Source organism: Nylanderia fulva, unplaced genomic scaffold, assembly GCF_048542155.1.
Source record: "Nylanderia fulva isolate GAGA-0341 unplaced genomic scaffold, ASM4854215v1 Scaffold1, whole genome shotgun sequence".
In the NCBI taxonomy this organism is placed as follows: Eukaryota; Metazoa; Arthropoda; class Insecta; order Hymenoptera; family Formicidae; genus Nylanderia; species Nylanderia fulva.
The window spans coordinates 2,274,584-2,299,681 of record NW_028189192.1 but is presented as its reverse complement, the minus strand read 5'-3'; the positions used below and the strand labels follow the sequence as shown (position 1 = coordinate 2,299,681).

The 25,098-nt window shown below is 33.3% G+C and overlaps 5 protein-coding genes across 5 annotated transcripts; 3 read left to right on the top strand and 2 right to left on the bottom strand.

Moving 5' to 3' along the window:
* The first annotated feature begins 237 nt into the window (after positions 1-237).
* LOC114928388 (uncharacterized) lies at positions 238-3,262 on the top strand. Its single transcript, XM_029299535.2, has 3 exons — positions 238-571; positions 1,364-2,120; positions 2,389-3,262. Exons 2-3 carry the CDS (start codon positions 1,563-1,565, stop codon positions 3,061-3,063), a joined length of 1,233 nt encoding a protein of 410 aa, XP_029155368.2. The 5' UTR covers positions 238-571; positions 1,364-1,562; the 3' UTR covers positions 3,064-3,262.
* A 4,050-nt stretch (positions 3,263-7,312) lies between these two features.
* eIF2Bgamma (eukaryotic translation initiation factor 2B subunit gamma) lies at positions 7,313-11,044 on the bottom strand. Its single transcript, XM_029299526.2, has 6 exons — positions 9,618-11,044; positions 9,217-9,406; positions 8,412-9,111; positions 8,007-8,313; positions 7,627-7,862; positions 7,313-7,534 (listed from the first exon to the last, which is right to left on the bottom strand). Exons 3-6 carry the CDS (start codon positions 9,086-9,088, stop codon positions 7,378-7,380), a joined length of 1,377 nt encoding a protein of 458 aa, XP_029155359.1. The 5' UTR covers positions 9,089-9,111; positions 9,217-9,406; positions 9,618-11,044; the 3' UTR covers positions 7,313-7,377.
* On the top strand, positions 8,976-11,312 carry Trmt6 (tRNA methyltransferase 6 non-catalytic subunit). The gene has a single exon (XM_029299525.2). It carries the CDS (start codon positions 9,651-9,653, stop codon positions 11,064-11,066), a length of 1,416 nt encoding a protein of 471 aa, XP_029155358.2. The 5' UTR covers positions 8,976-9,650; the 3' UTR covers positions 11,067-11,312.
* A 508-nt stretch (positions 11,313-11,820) lies between these two features.
* Positions 11,821-17,452, top strand: stc (nuclear transcription factor, X-box binding stc). The gene is made up of 9 exons (XM_029299530.2): positions 11,821-13,523; positions 13,649-13,822; positions 13,888-14,277; positions 14,444-14,725; positions 14,802-15,092; positions 15,179-15,642; positions 15,764-16,294; positions 16,371-16,477; positions 16,559-17,452. Exons 1-9 carry the CDS (start codon positions 12,317-12,319, stop codon positions 16,662-16,664), a joined length of 3,552 nt encoding a protein of 1,183 aa, XP_029155363.2. The 5' UTR covers positions 11,821-12,316; the 3' UTR covers positions 16,665-17,452.
* A 1,474-nt stretch (positions 17,453-18,926) lies between these two features.
* On the bottom strand, positions 18,927-25,024 carry LOC146725289 (uncharacterized). Its single transcript, XM_085490201.1, has 9 exons — positions 23,728-25,024; positions 23,025-23,229; positions 22,732-22,942; positions 22,385-22,649; positions 22,125-22,280; positions 21,432-22,052; positions 20,902-21,317; positions 20,572-20,779; positions 18,927-20,358 (listed from the first exon to the last, which is right to left on the bottom strand). Exons 1-9 carry the CDS (start codon positions 23,744-23,746, stop codon positions 20,129-20,131), a joined length of 2,331 nt encoding a protein of 776 aa, XP_085346327.1. The 5' UTR covers positions 23,747-25,024; the 3' UTR covers positions 18,927-20,128.
* Positions 25,025-25,098: the final 74 nt, after the last annotated feature.

Sequence of the window (25,098 nt, the reverse complement as noted above, 5' to 3'; positions counted from 1 at the left end):
TTAATATATTATATATACATATATACCATATTACGTATATATATATATATAATATTTTATATACATATATATATATTTTATATGTATATATATATATTTTATATGTATATATATATATATATATATATCTATGTATGTATAAAAAATTTTTTTAATTACTTGAAAAATATGTACATATATATGAAGAAAAGAATGCTCTCGTTCAGTTTCTTTAGCAAATATTTTATTTTAGTTAAAGACCGTAAGTAATAAAAATAATTTCAAAATAAACTGTTTTAAATGTTGATCAAACTTCATTAGCAAAGGTAAATAAAAATACTGAATGTAATAATTAATTCGTGAACAGTAATTTCAAATATCATTTATTCGCCATCGCTATATTCATAGATATTATATAAAGAAATGTAAACTATAGCTTTAGGTTTTGCTTATATTTTGAATTTTCTTTTGATTTCATCGTTCGTAACACTGAATTTCATCATCAGTACGCTTCTGTTAGTCAGCAGATAAACACAAGATATTCCACCGTTAGTCAGTTGCTTAATATTTCCAATTAAATTTGAATTGACTTGTAAGCATATTATTTTTAAGTATTATTTTAATAACATTATTTCATAATTAATTATTATAATTAATTATTATTTTATAATTTAAAAGGTTTTTAGAAAAAAAGGAATATTCTAACACACAATAGATTTTGTGCAATGTTAATGTTATTCCATATATAATATATGTATTAAAATTCATCGTTATAAAAATATATATATACTTGAATGACGATATGTGCATTCGGACAAGACATTTCAAATGTCGTAAGATAAAAATAGCAAGAATAATCTTACAGCTGCCAAATTACAATATATTGCTGTTATCCATTATATCACACATGCATACTTTAGTTATTTTGCTTTCGTGACATTTTGTTAGACCGCTTCTGTTTATCGATAGATAAAAAAAGAATTTATTAGTCAGTATTGCTTGATATTTTCAGTAAAATTTGAATTTATATTTATATATATCATTTTGTAAGTGTATTTTAATGACATTTTATGTATTTATATAAAAGAGTAATTAAAATAAAGATAAATTCAAATACGATGTGAAATTTTGTACAATGTTATTATATTATTTTGAAAAACTTTGTTTCAAGAAAGAATATATTTTTGAATGTCGATAGAGAAAATCGTGAACAAAAGCGATTAAAGTATAGTAAGACGAAAATCACGAGAATAATCTTGCAATTTTTATCTTAATGTATATTATCTTAATTATTATCTTAATATATATATATATATATACCCTTTTTATTTCCATCATATAACATAGATAATGCTTTAATTATATATTTGCTATATTTCGATAGGTATCAATAATGGCTTATTTTAACATCAGAAATGCGATTCAAAATCACCTGGAATTGAACCATCAGGTTCATAAAAGAGCGAAAGAGATTTTTTATAATTTAACAGCTAACACAGATATAATATATGCCTCACGTCTCTATAATATTGAATTTTCGGCATTGAAGTTGAAACTAAATATATTGCAGCAAAAAAACGATTATGAGACAAAAAAAAAAGTTTCATAAAGCAGTAAACAATTTTGTATTTAACAATGAACCTTTAGAGGATGCTGCTAGAAACAATGGAATTGATGATTTGTTAACACTGCTTAAAGAATCTGTGAAATGTTTGCGTTTAAAATTAAATAAAGAGATATATACATATGACAAACTTTCAGAAAAGAATGGAGTTTTTACATTTAATGAGGAATCTTTGTTATTGAAAGAATTAAAAGCCTGGGAAAAGAGACAAGAAAGTCCATGTATTTGTCAAGTTTGCGCAATGCAACAACCACGAAGTATTGCGTACAATTTAGCCCAGCAAAACGAAAAATGTCCTCAAATATGGAAGAACAACAAAGCGAACTTGTCCTGGCTGTATAATTTCATAATAAAATATACCGAAGAAATATCCAAGTTCAAGACTGCTAAAGAGTGCAAAATAGATAATGCTTCGCCGACCGATTCGAAATCTCCATCATTAACCGAAGAAGTGTCGGACCCACATACTACACTATCCGATTTGTCAGAATACAGTGGACCATCACCAGTTATTAACGTAAGTATATCGAGTTAATCATATATTATTTTAGAATTATTAAAAAATTTTAAATAAAAAAAAATACAAATACACTGTGAGATTCTGAGCAACGTTAAAGTTCATTTTATATAATATTTAAAAAAAATGTTTCAAAAAAGAATATATATACTTGAATGTGAAAATGTGTGAAGATAAAAATCGCGAAGACAAATTTACCGATTTTCAATTTACAATGTACCCCTATATATCACATAAAATGTTTTAATTATTTGCTTTATTTCGTTAGATTAAAGAAAGAGAAAGACGTGAGATGAGAATAAAGATTGAAGAACATCTAAAAGTGAACGCAAAGCTCAACATAGCAGCCAAAAAGGTTTTAGCAAATGTTTTAGTAAAAAAGGCTAATATTGAAAAAATTGCAAAAAAATATGATCTTAATCATTCACTTTTAACATCAAAAATTAATATATTAAAATGGAAAACAAAAACTTTTGAGAAAAAACTTAAATATGAATCGGCAATAAATTATATTATATTTAATGAAACGTCTACATCGATCGCTGCAAGAAAATATAACGCTGATGAAGTAACTTTAACCATGGAATTAAGCGAATGGAGGAAGTCAAAAAGTGGTACATATGTATATGATGCACTTACAGTAGACAACACAGGAATTTTCACATTTTCGGAGGAATTTGTGTTACTAAAACAATTACTACGTCTGCACCCTGGAAATCTGGATCAGAACTGCAATTGTCAAATTTGCGTATTAGAACACCTATCCAAACTAGCTTATAACTTCGCTAAAGAACTTCATAAAAAATGTCCTTTTCAATGGAACAAACATGAAAAAGCGGACGTAACCTGGCTACTTGAGTTCGAAATGAGATATAGCAAAGAAATTGCTGACAACACCGACAGTAAGTGTAAAGCATCAGAAAAAACAGGATATGTCGAGTAGCAATAAATTTCGAAATCAAATACTTCGAACATTAATCTGCAAAGAAATCTTGATCCATCGAAAATTATCCATACAACATCACGTCTAAAAACAGAACATAAAACTTCTTAAATATGATATATCTTATATATTGACGTTTTAAAGACATAAATTAATATAATGACTATAAAGACATCTTGATGACTCTTTTAAGACGTCTTATATGTTCCGATTTTAAACGTTTTGTTGTCTAGATAATTTATAAAATATTTTAATTAGTAAATATGTTTGAAATAAATGCATATACGCCTCTGTATATAAAGAGTATAACAAAAAATATTTTAAATATATATATTTTATAAATTAAACTTAGGCTCGTATACAATTAAAATATGTGATATAATAAAAGGCCAACTTAACGAGCTTATATGATATTAATTGAAAAATTTTTTTATTGATTTACGTCATAATATACAAAAGTTAAGATAAACGTTTCGACTGTACGACAGTCTTTTTCAATATCATGCTAATATGTCAAAAAATTAATTTAGTCATATCGACCTTATTATAAATACAACATTTATGAGATTATCATATGACGAACGCAGTACAAAATTCATGTTTGTTGGCTTGAGTTAGAGCGTCAGATTTATGTATGTCATGCTGTTATATTATGTAACGACATTTTTTGTCACGAACATAACACTTTTTTTCAACAATTATTATATATATATATATATATTGTCCTTGACAGATATAGATTTGTTTTTTAAAAAAGTACACATTGTGATTATGTTAAGTAAAAAGAAATAATTGTTTAAAAAAAGTGTTATGTTCGTGACAAAAAATGTCGTTACATAATATAACAGCATGACATACATAAATCTGACGCTCTAACTCAAGCCAACAAACATGAATTTTGTACTGCGTTCGTCATATGATAATCTCATAAATGTTGTATTTATAATAAGGTCGATATGACTAAATTAATTTTTTGACATATTAGCATGATATTGAAAAAGACTGTCGTACAGTCGAAACGTTTATCTTAACTTTTGTATATTATGACGTAAATCAATAAAAAAATTTTTCAATTAATATCATATAAGCTCGTTAAGTTGGCCTTTTATTATATCACATATTTTAAAAAATATTTTAACTGTATCAAATATATTTATATATATATAAATATAATAAATGATAATCCTTAACAGTCGCCAGTAATAAATATAAAAATCTCTCCTCCAATTTTAAAGTCGACCAGACTGGCAATAATTTATTTAAAAAATTAGTTAAATTACAACGTTTCGGCTGTCATTGCAGCCCTTTTCAAGTAATCAGATTAATACAATAAATCAAATTTACAGCAAACCCCCGACAAAATTAACCATTGTTTTGTTGAACAATGTATAACTGACAGAAGTGAGCACGAAAAAATAGATGTTGACTGTTAGCAGAAAACTTAGTCACTCCAGTGACTAAGTTTTCTGCTAACAGTCAACATCTATTTTTTCGTGCTCACTTCTGTCAGTTATACATTGTTCAACAAAACAATGGTTAATTTTGTCGGGGGTTTGCTGTAAATTTGATTTATTGTATTAATCTGATTACTGGAAAAGGGCTGCAATGACAGCCGAAACGTTGTAATTTAACTAATTTTTTAAATAAATTATTGCCAGTCTGGTCGACTTTAAAATTGGAGGAGAGATTTTTATAAATATAATATATATATATATATATATATATATATACATATACATATATAAATAATTTTATATATAAATATATATATATATATATATATAAATATATATATAATATATAATTTTTTATTTTGACAATTTTTGCACATGAAAATAACAATGTAGTGATTGTCGAAAAATATACATTATTATTTTCTCTGTATACATTATCATTCTCTGTTTATATTTTCTTAATTTCTATAGCTCGATATACTCTTTGTATTTTTAAAAATACTTGTAATTGAAATGGATCATGTTTCTTGACAATTTACACGTAACGTAATGATATATAATAAATTTTTTAATGATATTTTTACATATGTATATATATATATATACATAATGTATACACTGAAAAAAGCTACTGACTTCAAATAAATATATCTATTTTAATAGCGCCATTAATACTATTTGTTTGAAACTAATAATATTGATTTGCCGTGAAAAAATACTTATTTGATATAAGAAATCCATTTTCAAAACACAAATATTTATTTGTTTCAAACAAATGATATGTTAATGGCACTACTGAAATACATTTATTTGAAATCAATAACTTTTTATTCAGTGTATACATTTATGTACTTATATATATATTATATATATATATATATATATATATATATACACACACACACACACATATGTACACATTTATGCAAATTTATACCTATATAAAAATTTTATATATAAAATAATCATACTATCAACTATGCAACATCATTCCAGCATCTGTCTATATATATAATTAAATATAATATAACTAATATAATATGTTATATTAATATATAATTAATATAATATAATAATAAGCCAAACAACATCACACACACACGTCTAAAAACGGGACATAAGACGTCTTAAAGATATCTTAAAGATGTCTTGAAGACATATATTATAATATGATGTTTAAAAGACATTTTAATGACGCCTTTAAACATCTTATGTTTCGATTTTAGATGTCGTGTCGTTGTCTAAAAATATTATGGCAACTGTTCAATATTATTTCCATCAACTCTCCATCGCATTCTATAATATGTATAGAATTATTTTTTTAAGTTAAAGCTCTTATTTATGTATACTTGCGATACTTGTGATAAATATGTTAAAATATAAATATAAATAAATAAACATTTTTTTGTTATAAAAATGTGTATTTTACTTTAGCATTTGCAAAATAATACATATCTTCACATATGTACTGTTTTTAATTGCAGACCAAACTTTCCATATATAACCGCATGTAATATCGTATTATGTTTTCATAATAAGTTTTTTAAAAATTAATGTTATGATTATTCAATGCTGACATCTTTCTTATCAGTTTTTGTCCAAAAAGTTTCGTTGCTGCAAATCGGAAGATATTCTTTTAAGTCTTCTTGCATAAAAGTATTTCTGTCATCTACATATTGTTTTTGAATCCAGATAACTAAGTATATATGTGCTAATTATGTATGACAAGAGTTCATCCTTTAACGTGTGGTAAAAATTTTGCGGAATTCCTTGAAAGAATCTTTTCAAACTCTTTTTGCATATTGCGACGGACATACATATATATCTTACTCAATCAAACTTATAACTTATCAATTCGTTCAGACAATAGAGTAAATAATATATCACGTTCGATGAGACAGAAATAAAAAAACAGACGAAAGCTTTGTGTTTAATTATCAAATAAAACGTACTGATTTCTGAATTTTTAAATTTCTTTACTTACGAAAAAACATTCTATATAAGCATCTATGATTAAATGGCAACTTTCATAATTCGATCAAGAAAAAATTTTGTGATGATCAAATGTTTTGAACATTTAACAATAAAGATACTTTACTTTCAATAATAAAATTAAAGTTTAATTATATAGAATCCATTGTCTCTGGTTATAAATCACGGCTATGTAGCTTATTTAATATATATCCTGGTAAAATTTATTGCAGTTCTGCTGTAAAACTGGACGAAAAGTCGTGCATTAACTTTCGGGTAGATCATGCGTTTTCTATTTCCAACTTTGACTATTTTTCTGTTGATAAAAACTTACGTTCGTCATAGTGCAACAGAATTGTGAAAGATATGTTGCAGCTTTGCTTTGTTAATTTTCTGTCGGGCAGATACTTCAGAATTATTTTCACATTTTTGCTGCATATAAAATTTCACACTAGCTTCTTACAGCAGACTGTTGCAATAGTACAGTAAGTACTCGTTCAGTAACAGATATTATGTAATTCTGTCAGTTTTCTTATGCACTTCTTCAGGATGTATCTAAGCTATCAGATTGTGTTACCAGGATGTGTATATATGTATATATGTGTATATATGTATATATACATATATATTAAAAATAATAATAAATGCATATATTTCTCGAACAAAATATATGAGAACAATTTATGCAAAATCAGCAATTTTTATCAACCTGATTGTTTATGTAATTCGAAAGATTGTTGAAATTATAAAAGCACTATTAATCTGCACATTATTAATTTATATATACATATAAAATTATTGCATTAATTAAGATGGTCAAAACAAAAATTTCTTTACTTTTATTAGTTTATTATTTAGTAAGTATTCATTATCAACAATATAAAACTAATTAAATTTCTATAAGCCTGTCCGCATCAGTGAGCACTTCGCGAGAATGTTGACTGCCAGAAGTTACAATGTGTTGAGCTCCAACTAAGCAATCTTTCAATTCAGTGCCTTCTTCAATGATGCAATCATTACATAGTATACAGTTGTGGATAATGCATCTTTGAAAAAGATGATAGAGAGAAATTGTAGCTGCTTACATTTGATGAATATGAGAGAAATCTCATGATACTCAGTAATGTTCTGAACTTACCTTTGCTTAACAGTTACGTGTCCCATTATCAAGCTCTGAGATATTCTTGTTTTAGATTCCACAACACTGTTAGGGCCAATATGACTGTGCTTAAGGGACGTTTTCTCTTCAATAGTTGTATTATCATCTATACAACATTCCTGAATCTGCGTACTGCGTATGATCGCCGTGTTCGAGATACTTAATAATGGCAACTGCCCGATATTTTTGTCATCAGCGCTCCACCACTCTAGTATCTAAAAATGTTTTCTTTTTTTAGTTAATACTGGTTTTTTGTTTATACTTGTGATAAATATATTAAAGTATAAATATAATTAAAAATAAATTCTAAATATAATTAATAATAAACACATTTTTTTTCATAAAGATTCGTATCTCACCTTAGCATTTGCAAAATGATACATCTGTATAGTGTTTGCTCTAAGACCGAACTTTTCATTTGATATATGACTGTAACATCGTATTATGTCTCCAAAATATACTTCTTCCAAATCAGTACTATGATCATTGAATGCTGACATCTTCCTTATTAGTTTATCTAAGGGTTTTTCTGCTGCAAATCGAAAAATATCTTCTTTCAGATCTACTTGCACCATGGAAGTATTTCGATCGTCAGACTGTTTGGGCCTAGATAATTGTTTGCTAACTATGTATGGCAAGAGTTCACCCTTCAATGTGGTAAAATTTCTGTGGAATATTATTCATTAGTAACAGTTTTTTTTTTTTATATTATTCATTAGATTTACAGCTTTTTTAATATTTCTCACTGATAAAATTTTACTCACTTATTAAATACCAGAAAGTCTAACACCCATTTATTAATGACGTATAAATGTGCATCCATCAATTTGGAATGAACAGTGAAGCTGGTATGCTTCCTGAGGAGCCTCTGCGAGATGTTAAACGTTTCTTCAAAATCAGATGCAGAAGCCAGGAGAACTAATCGTCCTGTATTATTGTCGATGCCAATCAAGTCTGTTTCCGGTTTCTGTTTATTCTTTGGACCTGGAGTTACAAAGTCATCTGACACTTTTGGGACAGGCAGCATCAGAGCAGTCACACTTGCATTATGTTTTCTATATAAATCCAAGATCTTCGATATATCAATATTTGCAATCAGATCGCAGGATATCACCAAGAAATCCGTATATATCTTTTCGTGGATGAGTCTAATGGAATCGGCCGTGCCAAGATCCTCGGCGCCTGGTATCCCTACAATTTCCATCTTGATTTTTAAACCCAATCTGTCCAACGCCGCCGATACTTCGGATTTTGCTACTTCGGATACCACTACGATCGCTTCCTTGAAGCCGGAACGCTCGAGAATTTGCAGAGGATACCAGATCATGGGGACGTTCGCGATCGGGAGCAGACATTTCGGCTGACCTGCCGTAAGTTCTGTCATACGAGAACCCTTTCCTCCAGCGAGAACAACAGCTTGGAATTCATTGTGATGAACCATTTTTTTTTTCCTAGTCGAAAAACCTGCAATAAATCAGGATAATAAATATATATCATTATAAAACGCTGACGAAGACGTATGTAACGATAACCTAACCTATATCGATAAATGTAATACATATTGCTTACGTCAATTTATCTGCGTGTGTGATATTGTGATTTGATTATTGTTCGCTCCTGATGATCGCTTCGGGCACGTTGATTTTCACACGGAAACGTAATAATTATTACGATTACACGAGAATTCTTCAAATGAAGAGAACTGATCGGAGACTTGTCATCGATTGTACGCGGCCATGTGTTGACAGGGTGTCCTAACCTAAAAATTATTCAACGTATTCTTTTCGAGGAAGAACTAAGAAAGGAAGGAATAAGCAGTAAATTATTGCCTGGATCAAAGAAGAAAAATAGGATACAATTAAAATAACTTAATTTCATCAAAAAATAGAAAGAATAATATATAATAAAATCTGGATCAATATAATCCATGTGTCACATAACAAGAAAAAAAATTCACACATTCTTTTAACCTGAAAATTGACGAGCAACCATCCAGGAACACGATGACGAGTAGCGAGTCCGCAGTAATCACCGTGGGGTTCCACGTGATAGTGAAGAAGCACAACTTCAGTAAGGTATATAAGGTGTCTGAGAATGGCACTCTGATGTTAGGGAAGAACCAGAAGGTGGAGATGCACGAGGTTGTCGGCAAGCCGTTCTGGAGCACGTTCGAGATGGTGCCGAAGCGCGGTAGCAGGAACACGTACACCCTGAAGCTGGTGGAACGAGCAGAGTCGCGGAACGATCTGAGCGGATTAAAGGGCGAGCTCTGCGGACAGGACAATCGCCTGATCGTGGACTACGGCACGTCACAGGGGCTGTCGAAGGAAGAGATCCTGGGGTTACAGGAGGCCGGAAAGACCGGCAAGGAGATCATCGGCAGTCTCATCGAGAACAGCGCGTCCTTCGCCGCCAAGACCGAATACTCCCAGGAGAAGTACATCAAGAAGAAGGAGCTCAAGTATATGAGGTTCCTCACGGTATGCAGACCGACTATTGTATCCCTACACGAGATGTATTTCAGGCAGTACCCTGAAAAGATCAGTGGTCTGAGGATGGAGGCTCTGGCGCAGATACTTTGCTACAGCGACGTGCAGGCTGACGGTCTTCATCTACTCTACGATAGTGGTTGTCAGGGATTACCAGCTGCGGCTATGTTGAATAGGATAGGAGAGAACACAGATGGTTATCTGATCAACCTGCATCCCGGCAACGTGCCGCAAATCGCGATTCTTCAGGCCATGAACTTCCCGCAGGAGTTGAGAGACAGGCACATTGCGGTGAACATTTATAGTTTCCTCAGGTTATACTATCAGGGCGAGTCGAGTGTGCTGGACAATATTTCCTTGAAGAAAGTTGCTGATCGAGTCATTGAAGGAGATGTTGAAGAACCTATAGAGAAATTGAATGGAGAAGCCAAGAGTAACGAGGTGTCTAGAATGGATACTGAAATTTCAGAGCTTGAAACTGACCCGGGAGAGAATGGCACGCTGTCTCTTTGTGATACTAAAAAGGATGCTGGTGCTTTGAAACGGAAACTGGATGAATCTGAGGAATCTACAGAAGCAGTTCCTGTAAAGAAGCCAAAGTGGTTCTTGGAGACTCAACGTGCCTTGGATTTGTTAAAGAACACAAAGGCTCGTGGTTTGACCATCATAGCGAAGGAACATCCTTTAAATATTGTGAATGCACTGTTACCTTTCCTAGGAGCCTCGCGACCTTTCGTCATCTATCACGCATATCGGGAGCCCTTGCAAGAGACTTTCATGGAACTTAAACAGAAACGCAATGCAATAAATATGAGATTATTTACGAACTTTTTACGTTCGTATCAAGTATTACCCAACAGAACGCATCCTGATATACTTATGAACGACACTGGTGGCTACATCTTAACAGGATACTTAGTTCAAGAATAGATAAATATATGTAAATAAATTTTGATACAGAAAATTGTACAATATATGTTTACATCTACTTGATGAAAATGCCAAAAGATAAAGTATATAATATCAATGATAAAACATTATAATTTATAATTTTGTACAATACTACATTTATTATTATATTTTTTTATGCATTTCATAATCAAAGGTACAATAATGCTTTTTCTTAAATAATAAGGATTTTTTAAATATTGAAAAAGAGCTATTATATCCTTCCTAAAAGCCATAAAAATTTGTTTAAATTCTTATAGCATACTTAAAATTAAGTAACATTAAAAAGCAAGAAAAATTATATGTTCTTTATTACATTTTCTTTTTCTCTCTTTTATTAAATTATTATATATTGTTTGTAAATATATGTATATGTTATGTATATTTATTTTAATCTCTCTCTAGATACAAAAAATATTCTATGGCTCCAACTTTTATCTTTTTTCAATCTGCCTACTAGGTATTAGATTTTATTATTTATATTTTATTATAATTATTTAGATTTTTACACAAAAATCAGATAATTCTAAAAAATATAAATTCTATTTTATATGTTATACATTTATTATTCTATTTCTTATATTCGTTTTAACTAATTTTTAAACAATAAGAAACTTCGAACTTGTAAAGATAGAATTCATTTGACGAAATATTCTTTTTTTCGCAACATTATTATTTTTTGCATATTACTTTAAAAAAAATTGCGTTAGCCGAATAGAACCATATCTTGGCGCCATCATCGGATCTCGTTCATTTCGATCGTTCGGCGAACCACTGTCGGAACTGTCGCGAGGCTTCCGTTCGGAGGGTTCCCTTTCTCGGCTCCTTTCTCCACCTTTCTCTTTAATCTCGCGGAATTTGAGTCGCGCACTCGCGGGCTTCCTCGTTATTCTTCTCGTCGCGGTCAACCAAAAATTGCGGAGAAAAATCCCGACGAGTAGTAAACGCGTTACTTGTTCTGCAGGCAAAATTTCCTCTCCTTTAGGTTAGAACAGAGATACATATTTTCCGAGAAGAAACGTCAAAAAAAAATCGAATTGCACAGCTGATCTTCGCTGATAGACAATCTTCTCGCCGAGAGATAACTGGAGTTTCCCTATCGCTTATATATACATCATCATCATCCATCATCATCATCATTATCATCATCGTCGTCATCGTCATTGACGTCCATATCATCGTTATCAGTCGTGTTGCGTCAAGTTTCGCATTGCTGTGCAATAACATATAATATGGCCACCTGGGACGGCTCGTTCCAGACGGAGGATCCGACCTACTCCGCGGAGAATACCTGGACGTACTTCGACGAGGGCTCGGCGAGGAGCTACCATCATCCGGGACCCGGTGCTCTCTATCGAATCAATCCTCAGCATCCGTCGAATATGGTGTCTTTCGAAAACGCTTATCAGGAACACATACTGCCAAGCTCGTCGTCGAGTAATTCGTATCCTGTGAACGGCGTCGTCCCGGCTTCATCAGGGCGCAACATGCCCTTCTACCGGGACAATTACAAGCCGAGATCCAGGGGTAATAGGAGCAAGCCCATCTCGTCCGAAGGCGACTTCGTTCAGTCAAGCATAGTGCAAAATTCCAATTTACAAGCCACAGCCAACGAATTCGTGCCAAACAGCGTTAAGTCGAGTAAGAAGGACAGATTTAACAAACAGGAGAATCATTATGATAATGCAGTGGGAGGGAATAGCTTTGATGGACAGGATTTCAGGCCTAGATCGATCAACAAATACACATCTTCAATGGATAATAGATATAAAGGTGAGAGACGCTATGATAATAGGAGGGATGTCAATTATAGGCAGAAGAATCAGCAAGATGCTCCACCAAGATCCAACTACAGGGATCAGAGAAGTGGGAACGGTGGAAGGAACTACAATAAATTTCAGAATGGCAAATATTATAATAGGAGACATCAATCGGATACATATATGGAACAATACGTTGGGAAAGCTCGTACACCTACAAACGAATACGGCAGCCCGTTTACAGTTGACAGACAGGAAAATAAGGCTTTTGCTAAGGAACTTCAGGAGGCTGATTTATCCTCCGATGTAGGTAGAAACGGAGGGACAAGCGAGAATAATGATTCGGAGAATGCATCTCTGAAAGCCCATGAGACACAACGAAATGGTAAACCTAAACGATTCAATGATCAAGCTAACACATCTAACTATTATAAATACAACAATTATAAATATAAACACTATTATAAACAATACAATTCTGATGATGTACAATCCGAACCTGGTGGTAGAAAGATTGCAAGTAAAAGTGTGGCAGTTACTACAAAATATACGCATAAAAGAAACAATGAGGTGACAGCAAATTACAAAGAGAAGAACTTGGAGAATTGGAGAGATAGAGCAGAAGATAATGAGGCAGCTCGTGTACAGGGAAAAAGTCTAAAGAATAAACCTAAAATCGGTATGAATATACATTGTCTATCAGATAAATTAATTATTATTATATTATAAAATTAAATAAAATTAATAATTATAAAATAATGAATATATAATAAAAAAAAAAAAATTGTATTTTATTCTTTTCAGACGATGACGCGAGTCAAAGGGAAAGATTGACGGAGCAATTGAACAGAGGAATATTAGAATGTTTAGTCTGTTACGAGCATATCAAACAAAGCGAATACGTCTGGTCCTGCAGTAACTGTTATCACGTATTGCATCTAAAATGCATCAAAAAATGGGCGAAATCGTCTCAGAGCGGTAAGTAAGAAGTTATTTTATTATTACAATAAATCATAAAATGTCATTATACTTTCTTTTTTCAGAGAACAGTTGGAAGTGCCCAGCCTGCCGAGACATTAGCCTTCTCGTACCAGAGGATTATTTCTGTTTTTGCGGAAAGAGGAAGATGCCGGAGTGTAATCGCAAGGACGTAGCTCATTCGTGCGGCGAAATCTGCGGTCGAAATCTGTCCAAGAACAATTGCACGCATAAATGCACCCTGCTCTGCCATCCCGGCTCTTGTCCGCAGTGTGTGGCGATGGTGACGAAATATTGCGGTTGCGGAAGAACGTCCAAGATGCTGCTGTGCAGCGCTCATGAACTGTTGCAATGCGATTTGATATGCGAGAAGGATCTGTCATGCGGCAAGCACACTTGTCAGAGAAAATGCCATCAGGGAGAATGCGAGTCTTGCGACAAAACCGTGCAACAGAGTAATATCTCCTCATCTATTCTCTAACATTTATATTTAATTTTTTATATTTATATTTAATATTTGAAGTTAAGATAATTACCAACATTACATTAGTATAGATAGTTTTAGTCAGTAATTAATATACAATACATATAATTGTAATAATTTTTTTTTATTTTGTTTAGCCTGTTTTTGTGGTAAGAAGACTCAAGAAGTACCTTGCCGAGCTAATGTCACAGACACATATTCCTGTAACAATATTTGCAACAAACCATTGGACTGCGAGAAACATTATTGCCAACAAATCTGTCATCTGGGGGCATGCGAGCCTTGTTCCTTGACGCCAGAGAGAATCACGACGTGCTGTTGCGGTCAGACGCCATTGACGGAGAAGAGAGAGAGCTGCTTGGATCCTGTGCCTACCTGCGACAAGATCTGTTCTAAGCGTCTGAAATGCGGTCAACCTAGTAAGCGTCGTCTGAAGAATTGTGCGTTTTGTTACCGTCTAGATGCGCTTCATTATATACGCTTTTGTTCGCGCAGGTAATCCACACATCTGCAAGGCACCTTGTCATGTCGGCGACTGTCCGGACTGCGACTTGAATACCGATGTCAAGTGCCGATGCGGTAATATGGACCGCGAGATCGCTTGCAAAGAGCTGACGAGTAAAGCCGACGACGCGCGCTGCGAGAAACGTTGCAAGAAGAAACGATCCTGCGGCAAGCACAACTGCAATCAATTATGTTGCATCGACATCGAGCACATCTGCCCGTTGCCGTGTTCCAAGACGTTGAGTTGCGGTCGGCACAAGTGCCAGGAGAGATGTCACATGGGTGAGTGCGCGACTTTTCACTTTATATATCCACGCATGTAATCGGCTCGCAGAGCAGGAAAAACGAATTTCTCTTCTCGTCGACAGGGAGATGTTCGCCTTGTTGGCAGAGTAGCTTTGAAGAACTGTACTGCGAGTGCGGTGCCGAGGTGATCTATCCACCGGTATCCTGCGGTACGAGAAGGCCCGTTTGCAATCGGCCATGCTCGCGCGAGCATCCCTGCGATCACGAGGTGCTGCACAATTGTCACAGCGAGCCCGCGTGTCCGCCTTGCGGTGTGCTAACTCAGAGATGGTGCCACGGCAAGCACGAGCTCAGAAAGGCTGTGCCGTGTCACGTGAAGGAGATTTCGTGCGGTTTACCATGCAATAAGCCATTATTGTGTGGACGGCACAAGTGTATCACGATGTGTCACGCCGGGTCTTGCGAAAGACCTGGACAACAATGCATGCAACCCTGCATCATTACGAGGGAGATGTGCGGACATATCTGTGCGGCTCCGTGCCACGAAGGCAAGTGTCCGGACACACCTTGCAAAGAGATGGTTAAGGTAAGAGCGACCTTCGCGGAGATGTCCTTCGTATATCAAGTTGCTAGAAGCATACGAGGATAATTATAATGCATGAAAAACTATTGAAAACTTTTGCAGCATATCTCTGGTTATATTGCAGGTTACATGTCAGTGCGGACATAGAACTATGAGTCGTGTTTGCGCGGATAATGCACGAGAGTATCAACGTATAGCTAGCAACATCCTAGCCAGTAAGATGGCAGACATGCAGCTCGGACATTCCGTCGATTTGGAGGAAGTTTTCGGACAAGGCGCGAAGAAGCAGAATCAGTTGAAGACCCTCGAGTGCAACGATGAATGCAAGACGATAGAAAGAAATAGGAGACTCGCGTTGGGACTGCAGATTGTTAATCCCGACTTGAGCGGCAAGTTGATGCCCAGATACACTGATTACATGAAACAATGGGCCAAGAAAGACTCGCACTTCTGCCAGATGGTCCACGACAAACTGACGGAATTAGTCCAACTGGCGAAGACATCTAAGCAGAAATCTCGAAGTTACTCATTCGACGTTATGAACAGAGAAAAACGTCATTTCGTTCACGAATCGTGCCAACATTTTGGCTGTGAGAGTCAAGCGTACGATGAGGAGCCGAAAAGGAATGTTGTCGCCACTGCTGTAAAAGATAAAGTGAGAACTTATTTAATTATATTCAGTTCAGTTATATGCGATATCTTTGTTATATAATAAATAAATTGCGTTGCAGTGTTGGCTACCAAGTTACAGTTTATTGGAAGTGATACAGCGGGAAAAAGGACAAAGAAAAGTTCCAGGACCGGTACTTAACGCTTCTAAGGGAAATAATTCCACAAAGTAAGATCATCTGTGTTTACAACCGCTATTATGTGTGAATTATAAATAATATAATTATATATAATTGATTATATATTGTAGGACTGTTCTTTCATTACCCGTAAAACAGAGTCAAAAATCAATATCATCCTCATCAACTACAAAAACACCTGACAAAGAGATAGATTATTTTGACTATCAAGGATGAATCGGCAAATAATCATCAATGTATAAAACAACTGTATAATGTGACCTGTACAATGTGTATCATAAATGAAGCTTATGGGTACAACTATAATTATATGATGAATATCATGATTTTGTGACTAGAAATGTAAGATATATGTTATTAATTGGTTATTAATTATTTTTGGTTGGTTTGTTTTTTTTTTATATTCAATATGAATTTTAGTTAAAGGCAAATTCATTAAGTTTATTATATACAGGGTGTCTAGTCGAATCGAGTGGTAAAATTCCCTGATTTTTCCAGGTTTTCCAGATTAAAAATCTCAATTTTTTATGACCTTTTTTAACAAATATCTATGTCCACGAAGACATTAATCCATAACTCGAAAGTTAATAGAAATTTAGATTTCAGTGAAATACAGATAAAATAAATTATAATACTCCAGAATGGAAGAAAACACTGTTTCATTGGTGAGGAGTGTTAATTCTCTTCAACAAATGTCATTTTTAAAAGGATTTAAAGAAATTTCAGAAAAGTCACAAAATTTCATCACTTTTCCATGATTTTTCCAGAAATCTGAAAATTCCCTGTATTTCTAGGTTTCCATGACTGCTAGACACCCTGTATACAGTTTTTATGTTGACAAAAGCTTATGATAGAATAATTAATAGCAGGAAAGGTATTATTTTAATTATATAATTCTCAGACTGTTTGAATAATATATTGTTAAAATACATCTGAAAATGGCATGCTAAAAAATGTAATGTGAAAAGAACAATCAGCAATACATCTCTTTTTGCAAAAAGAAAGACTAATATCTGATTTTCCTTATGTATTCCAAACTCATATATCCTTTATAATTAATCTTTAAAGTTTAAAAAAACTTATTTTTTTTAATCGATTAATATAATACATTAGAGAGAGTTTTGTATATATATATTAAACAAAGTATTTAAGTTTTTATTTTTCTTTATTTCTACACAATTCTTTTTTCTTCAATAAATCTTTTACATAGTTGTTGATTATATATTAATATTTTTTCTTAAATATAACAATATAATCTTGACTATAGAATATGATAAAGTAATATAAATAATAGCGAATTTTATATTCTACTTTTGACTACTAAAAGCTACTACAAGACAAATTCCTAATACGCATAAAACGTAGATGTACAAAGTATCTAAAAATCAACCGACATCTTTTTTATTTGGTCAAAGTTATATTGCTAAGAATAAAGTCAGTGCTTTGTATGTGCTACATGATATAGACTGATATCTTTAATACTTTTGGGCGTGATATTTCGAGAATGTTTCTTCAAGATGCATTCCTTTATAATTCATTAATAACAATTATGGCAAAATTGATCTTGATTGGGAATGTATATAATATTTATCGTAATTCACAGCTTTATTATATATAGGTAACTATATTTAATTATATACCAAATAGTCATGTGTATTAAGAAATTATTAACTTTTTTAATCAGATGCACAATAGAGTTTTCTCTATTGTGAAAACTTTAATAATATATATATCTTATATCTGTTTTATATATAATATATATGTATATATGTAACTATTAGAGCTGCGATATACATTACAATCTTGCATCAGTAAAAATAGTGATTATATATCATAATTCCTTATCAATTTGATTAAAACGATAGTTTGTTGTTTGTTATTGTACATCCAATTGTATATAAATATTTATCTATACCTATAGTTTTTTTTTGTAGAAGAGTTCTGTTAGAATAATAAGACTTTGTATCTCTTGTAAACATTTAAAATAGTTAACACGAGTATTTGGCACATGAAACATCAATGATATATTTTAGATATATTACTCTACTTTTATTATACTATATAAATTTCAAACAGATAGTTATTGAGAGACCTTTTATGCTCCTGTAAGTATTATTACTAGATTTCTCACTTGTTCTATATTTGGTTTTTCTACGGTAAGATTATAACGGAATGATATATAAATAGAAAATTGATATATTGGATGTATATATTTGTAAAGAAAAAAATATATAAAAATGTCTAAATATTTATACACAATGAGCAAAATGTAGTAGTGATATATACAATATCACGTATTCAAAAGAAAATAACTTCAGCCGCAAATTTCTACAAAAATATATATATATATATATATTACCCAAACTTATAAATTGAAATGTATAAATAAATATATTTAATGGACGCGCGGAAATAAAATAGTACCTATAGTTTATCCTAGTTAGAAAGCAAAATAAAATGAACACAATTACAATAAAATTCTATAATATAGCTCTGTTTCTTTTTTAATCGTAAATTCACTTTTACAGTCTTTTATCTCACGGAATATAGTGATATTTATAAGCTTACATAAGCGTAAAATGGCCTCCTATTCTAAACACATAAATATGGTATCACATGTAGGATCACAACACTGTTACAAATTCCACTTGCAGATAAGTCATCTATATGTTATTTAATCATTGTAATAATTTTGTTGAACATTCAGTAATAGGGCACTTTGAGAATTTGGATTCGTACTTCTAAGCATTGGTGCGGTTGACACATAGTAAAAACGCATTTTTTATGTGTTATCCGTAAAAGTCATCAATTATCTTTTAACATTTTTGTTTATACTTATATACACACAGTCTGTTTCTTTTTTTTATTCATTTTTTTATTTTGTTTCGAAAATATTTCCCATGAGTTATATATATATCTGAGTTTAAAAAATGATATATATTTCAACAGCAGAAAAAATATATATGTATATATTTATATATGTATGCGTATCTTTCTGCGAAGAACACAGTAAAAATCATTAAACTAATTAATCGGAAAACTAATCTAATGTAAAAAATAGATATCTGTTTTTTTTTGCGATATACGTGCCTCAAATGAACACGAGAAGTGGATTTTAGAAACGTTACTATTGCACCAGCTATTAGATCTTAGATGTTGTCTAAACACATATCTCGTGTTTATAAAATGTTATATATCCGATCTATTGCTATATTTTTAGCACATTTTACGAGACTATCTCGTCTCATGTATTAGTATCAATGCCTGTGCATGATCTTTGATAAAAATTGCTACCAATTCATAATTATGACTATTTGTGTGAAAATAAGAGTATTTATCATTAAATATAACACAATTCTTTTCGATTAAAAATATTCACGGTCTTAGAGTGAACATAAAGAGAATAATTAATATAAAAAGAATATAATAAATTTGTGTATGTGCGTGCAATATTTGTGTAATGTACATATAATATATACATATTTTATACATATATAAAATATATGTATATATATAGGTACGTAAAATTTGATTATTTAAAATAATCAAGGAATCATATTATCACAAAATATATTAATCGTTGCGTAAAGGAATGATATTAAAATCTGGCAAAATAAACGAAAAGAATTGTCGTTTGGCATCTTCATTCTTTGAATTATGACTGAATACACTCTATTGCTTTATATGTAAGGATTATTTCCCCGCTTTAGGCGCGGAGAATAATTTGGATAGCTACTCAGGTATTGATGTCGCGGACTTACTGACGGCTGTTTAGTTATACTCGCCATGGCGCAGCCCATCACAAATTCAAATAATCTTGATATCGTTTGGTACACCAGCCACGGCACCGGTTTGGGAAATTGCATCGGTGCCGGTTTTGCACCATATTGTACAGTTTCAGCCAAGAGTCCTGAAAACAAAATTAATTACATTAGCATTATTTTACTCGTACGAACATTAAAATTTCAAAAGAGTCATATCGATAAAATGTTTCTTTTTTATTTTCATTATTTTGTGTTACATTCTATACTCAGATAGCAAAAGTAGTTATTTTGACAAAATAAAGTCATAATAATTACTGTGGCTATCTGGATAAATTTTTAATAATAATTATATTAAATACCGTATGGTCCAAAAATACGAAAGGCATCCGTGATGCAGAGAAGAATTCCTAGAATCGCAGTGGCACGAGTGACGTTCAATACCCTTCGCACCTGAGATTTCCTGGCAGCCGCGGTGTCCGCTTCCGGTATATGCAACGGCGTGTCGGATTTTGCCCGATTCATATACGCGATGTGATTCAATATCGAGTGAAGAGTAAAATCCGTGCCCTGCAAACAACGCGTGTATTAGTACTTTGTCGCATCAATACAGAATCGATCGATAAAGACTCTAGAATAACATCATGCATGTTTTGCTTTCAGGGGTGCTCAGTGAGAATAATAAGCTGTACCATAACTCTTGCTTCGCTAGGCGTCTCCGGAAGCAAGTTAGTCTCCGCCGTGATATTTTCCGGGTCCTCGATATTCTTTTCATTCCATGACAGATTCTTCTTGCTCTTTTTCGTCTCCTCGTCCTTGCTCTTCTTATCATTATCCTTCATCAGCGCCGCCTTCTCGCTGCAATCAGGTTGATCCGAATCTGATTCGGACTTCTCCTGTATCTCCATTTTTACAGGTACTATACTCTGAAAGTGCGTGGGACTCCTGTCCAGGGTCCTGATGCTGATATCGCTACTTCGACGATTTATCATTAACGGCTTAATATGAACAAACTCGGAATTACGTCGATAGCAGCTCTCGGAGTTTCTACGCGATTCAGGTCGAGGCGATGCGATGCTGCTACCAATATCGGAATTACGTCTTGAACCTGAAATATTATTAAACACTATATAGATAAAAGGAAATATCTATATACGTTAAGAGTTCAACAAGATTCAAAGTATGATGAATCTGGTACTTTATTGATGTGCGTGATATTTACCCACAGGGCTGAGATCCAGAACTCTAGGCAATCTACCGTGTTCACTTTCAAGCGGTAACATCCTTTTAGGTGTCCGATTACCAAAGTCGCTGTTCCTCCTAAGCTTAGTCGCGAACTGCGAGCCGCGGTTCTTCTCGTGAGTGAAATCCGAGCAACGTCTTAATTCCCTGGTGCTACCCGAGAGTGAAATATTCTCCGAGTAACGTCGCGATGTATTGTCGGGGGAGCGACTTCTCTCGAGCGGCTCGTCTCCACCTCGTATCCTCGGCAAATGCCTGGGACTACCTTCCGTCATGCGTCTACCTTCCGAGATCGGGGACATGTCGTCTTCGTTTACGAATCTGACGCTACACTCGGAATTTCTGCGCGACGATTTGTTGGACGTGTCGCTTCCTCGACGACTGGCCATGGAACTTCTGCGACTCGGACTGGACACGGTTATAATCGGCAGATTAGCGGTCGACGGAGTCGGAGTCGGCGGTCTCACATAGACCTCCGGCACCGCCGATTTCTGTTCCTGTGACGGTAATTGTACGGCGCACGCGGATACGATCGTGATGCGATTCGCTTCCTTCCGCGTCGGCTCCTCCACCTTGCTGACCTTGGCCGTGATTCGTGATTCTGAAATCAAACATTTGTCAATCTAGATCCGCATTCTGGAGAGAATGAGAGATTTACGATAAAGTGTATTACCTTCTTCTGTGGTCTCCTCTTCCACACTTTTACTCGTGTTCGCGGGTTCGCTTTCCGGATTCTTTATCTTGGGACCAAGCAAGGTGGGGACCAGCGCGGCAGCGACCGAGGTCGCCAAATTGCTATACGGCGCCAACATCGCAAGCTGCATAATACCTGAATTACGAAGAAGAAACTGATTCAGCTGATAAAGGTAGGTATGTTTTAAAATATGTTAAAATTGAAATACAGGGGGAAGAGTCAAACATCAAGAGCCAGACCTTTCTGATGCGCATTGGAATTGTCCCGTGTCAACATGCTGCTCGGCATGGTACGGAGCAGATGATCGATCTTGTAAGCCGCGTGCAGGAAGGCGAGATACAGGAGGATGCTCCAAACGAGAAACACTGCTTGAACCACGTATTTCGCCATGAAGCAGTTATGGGAGGACAGAGTGATATCGTTGGCGATTATGAAGAGGAAGTGTGCCGTTATAATGAGACTGAGGCAGGATTTCTTTTGTATCCTCTCCGGACCGAATTTCAGCTGTTGTAAAGTATTCCATGTGAGAGGTTTGTAATAGCAATGTTGTATTCTATAATATATTAACTGAATATTTGTTGCACACCTTCGTCAGTTGCAGGAAAGCCAATTGTATGAGGCAGAAGGCAGACGTGATGCACGGATATCCAATGTCCCATATGATCGATCCGATGTCCTTTGGCATCGTCTCCTTGAGATTGTACGGATCTATGAATAAGCAGGCGGCTCGCGACGCTCCGAGTAAACATAGGAATATATTAATCGTGGACATAAACGGCCGGCTTGATATGAGAGATCTGTAGAAAAAAGAGATAATCTTAAAGTACTCGAACTAATAATTAAACTTTCGCTAATGTCGTCGGCAAATGATGAACGTACCTTAAATTTAAAATAGAGAAGAAGGTATAAAACCCAAGTACGAAGAAGAGGCATGCAAAACCGTACGTGTGCAGTAGGAACATCCATCTTAAGTCTTGTTGTACCGAACTCCACGATGGAGCAGTGACTAGTGATTTGTCTAGGATTCCAGAGTTCGACGAGTTTGACGCACAATTTTGTCCGGCGACAGGTGTCACGTTTACACCTATAATTAACAGAAGATTCGAGTAAGAAACGACGTGTGTGTATATATATATATATATATATATATATATATATATATATATATATATATATATACATAATACATAATACATGATACATGATACATAAATATAAATGTAATATTAAACTTATACATAATACATGATACATAAATATAAATATAATATTAAAATATAGAGGTGTTTATATATTAATAAAGCATAGCAAAATACTATTTATTTCGTTATATAGTTGTCATAATTTTCTATGTGTAATAAATTGTTAACATATTCAGTTTTCTAAGCTTATAAGTTTCAACAAGACATAATATTCTACGCGAGAATTTTGCGCGCTATATATAATGATTTCTCAATATTGGAAAGTCCGATCGCGCGTTTGACATATACAACAATAGTCGTTCTATATATACACTTCTATATCTATATGTGTGGTGAAATCTGTGTATTAAAAATTGAGATGTAATGGGGAAAGAACTGACCACCAGTCGAGTTAGCCATAATCCCTCGATTTGTTGTGTCCACAGCACATCACTGGATCTTGTAGGGTCAGTTGATCAAGTCTTACGGCAGAGAGGCGTTTAATATTGTTGCCGTGTCCTTTTGACGTAGCACACACGACGACGTTCCGCTGGACGACGTTGGCGAAATGCGAGTAGCAGCAACAGGCTTTACCTATAGAATGACTTGATTCACGCACCCCTTCTCACTGAATACAGCAGCCACTGTCTCCCTTCAGTTAGAATTATTGATCTTAGTTGAAGAGAGGGTTGGAAGGGGTGGCGCACATACATGCCCACATAAAGCAGGCACCTGGCCTGCTGGTCAGTTGTTTATCTTTAGAGTTTAAATGGAGCAGCGTTAAATTTATCGGTCTACGTTATGTTATGATTCACACAGGCCTTGTTATTTTTGTAAAAGGAAACTTCTGTCTTAGTTTTATCGATGTTTCCTAAGAATTATAAATTCCACAACTGCGGCATAAAAGAATACTTTAGAGAACATAGACAAAGAGGATAAAAATAGTTTCATAATATATTACATATTGAACTTTTTATTATAAACAAGGTAAATCTTGCCTTGTAATCACAGGGCAACAGCTTTTGAAAATCGATGTCTAACGACTTGGGGGATGAGGGAGAAACGAGAATATAAAAATTAATATTTGTTTTTTTTCCAAACATTTTAAATAAACGCAATCTTTTAATTCAAAAATTATAGTAGAAAGAATTTGATATTTCTTTTCTTTTAATTAGTATTTATTCTTTAATATTTAATAATATAGATTAATTAAGATAATCATATAATAAAAGAAATTATTTCGTATTTAGAAAAAATATCTATTTGTTATATCTGCATCCCAAGATTCAATATAGTACATTACAAAAAAACTAAGTTTATATTAATAGATGTATAAACTAATTACCGAAGAGAGCTACACTTAATCATTACACATTACATACAATATGCATGTTCAAAATATTTATAGAATATAAATATATTATTCAATGCACATATTGTATCAATTTAATTAATATTCCTGTATTTATGCTTATTATCTTCTTACGCTCATTGTCTTTTAAAAAAACTGGGAGAAGAATCTATTCATTAAATCTGTACATCATGTAATACCTCTATACTTATTTTTTCTAAACATCTTAAATAAATGCAAAACATACTATCTTTTAATTCAAAAATTATGAGCAAATTTAATATTTCTTTAATTAGTATTTAATATTGAATATTTAGTATTTATTCGTTAATATTTAATAATATAGATTTAATAATATCAAAAAACAAATCATCTGATGCAATATTAAATAGGCAGGATAAAAATATAAGTGACATAGATA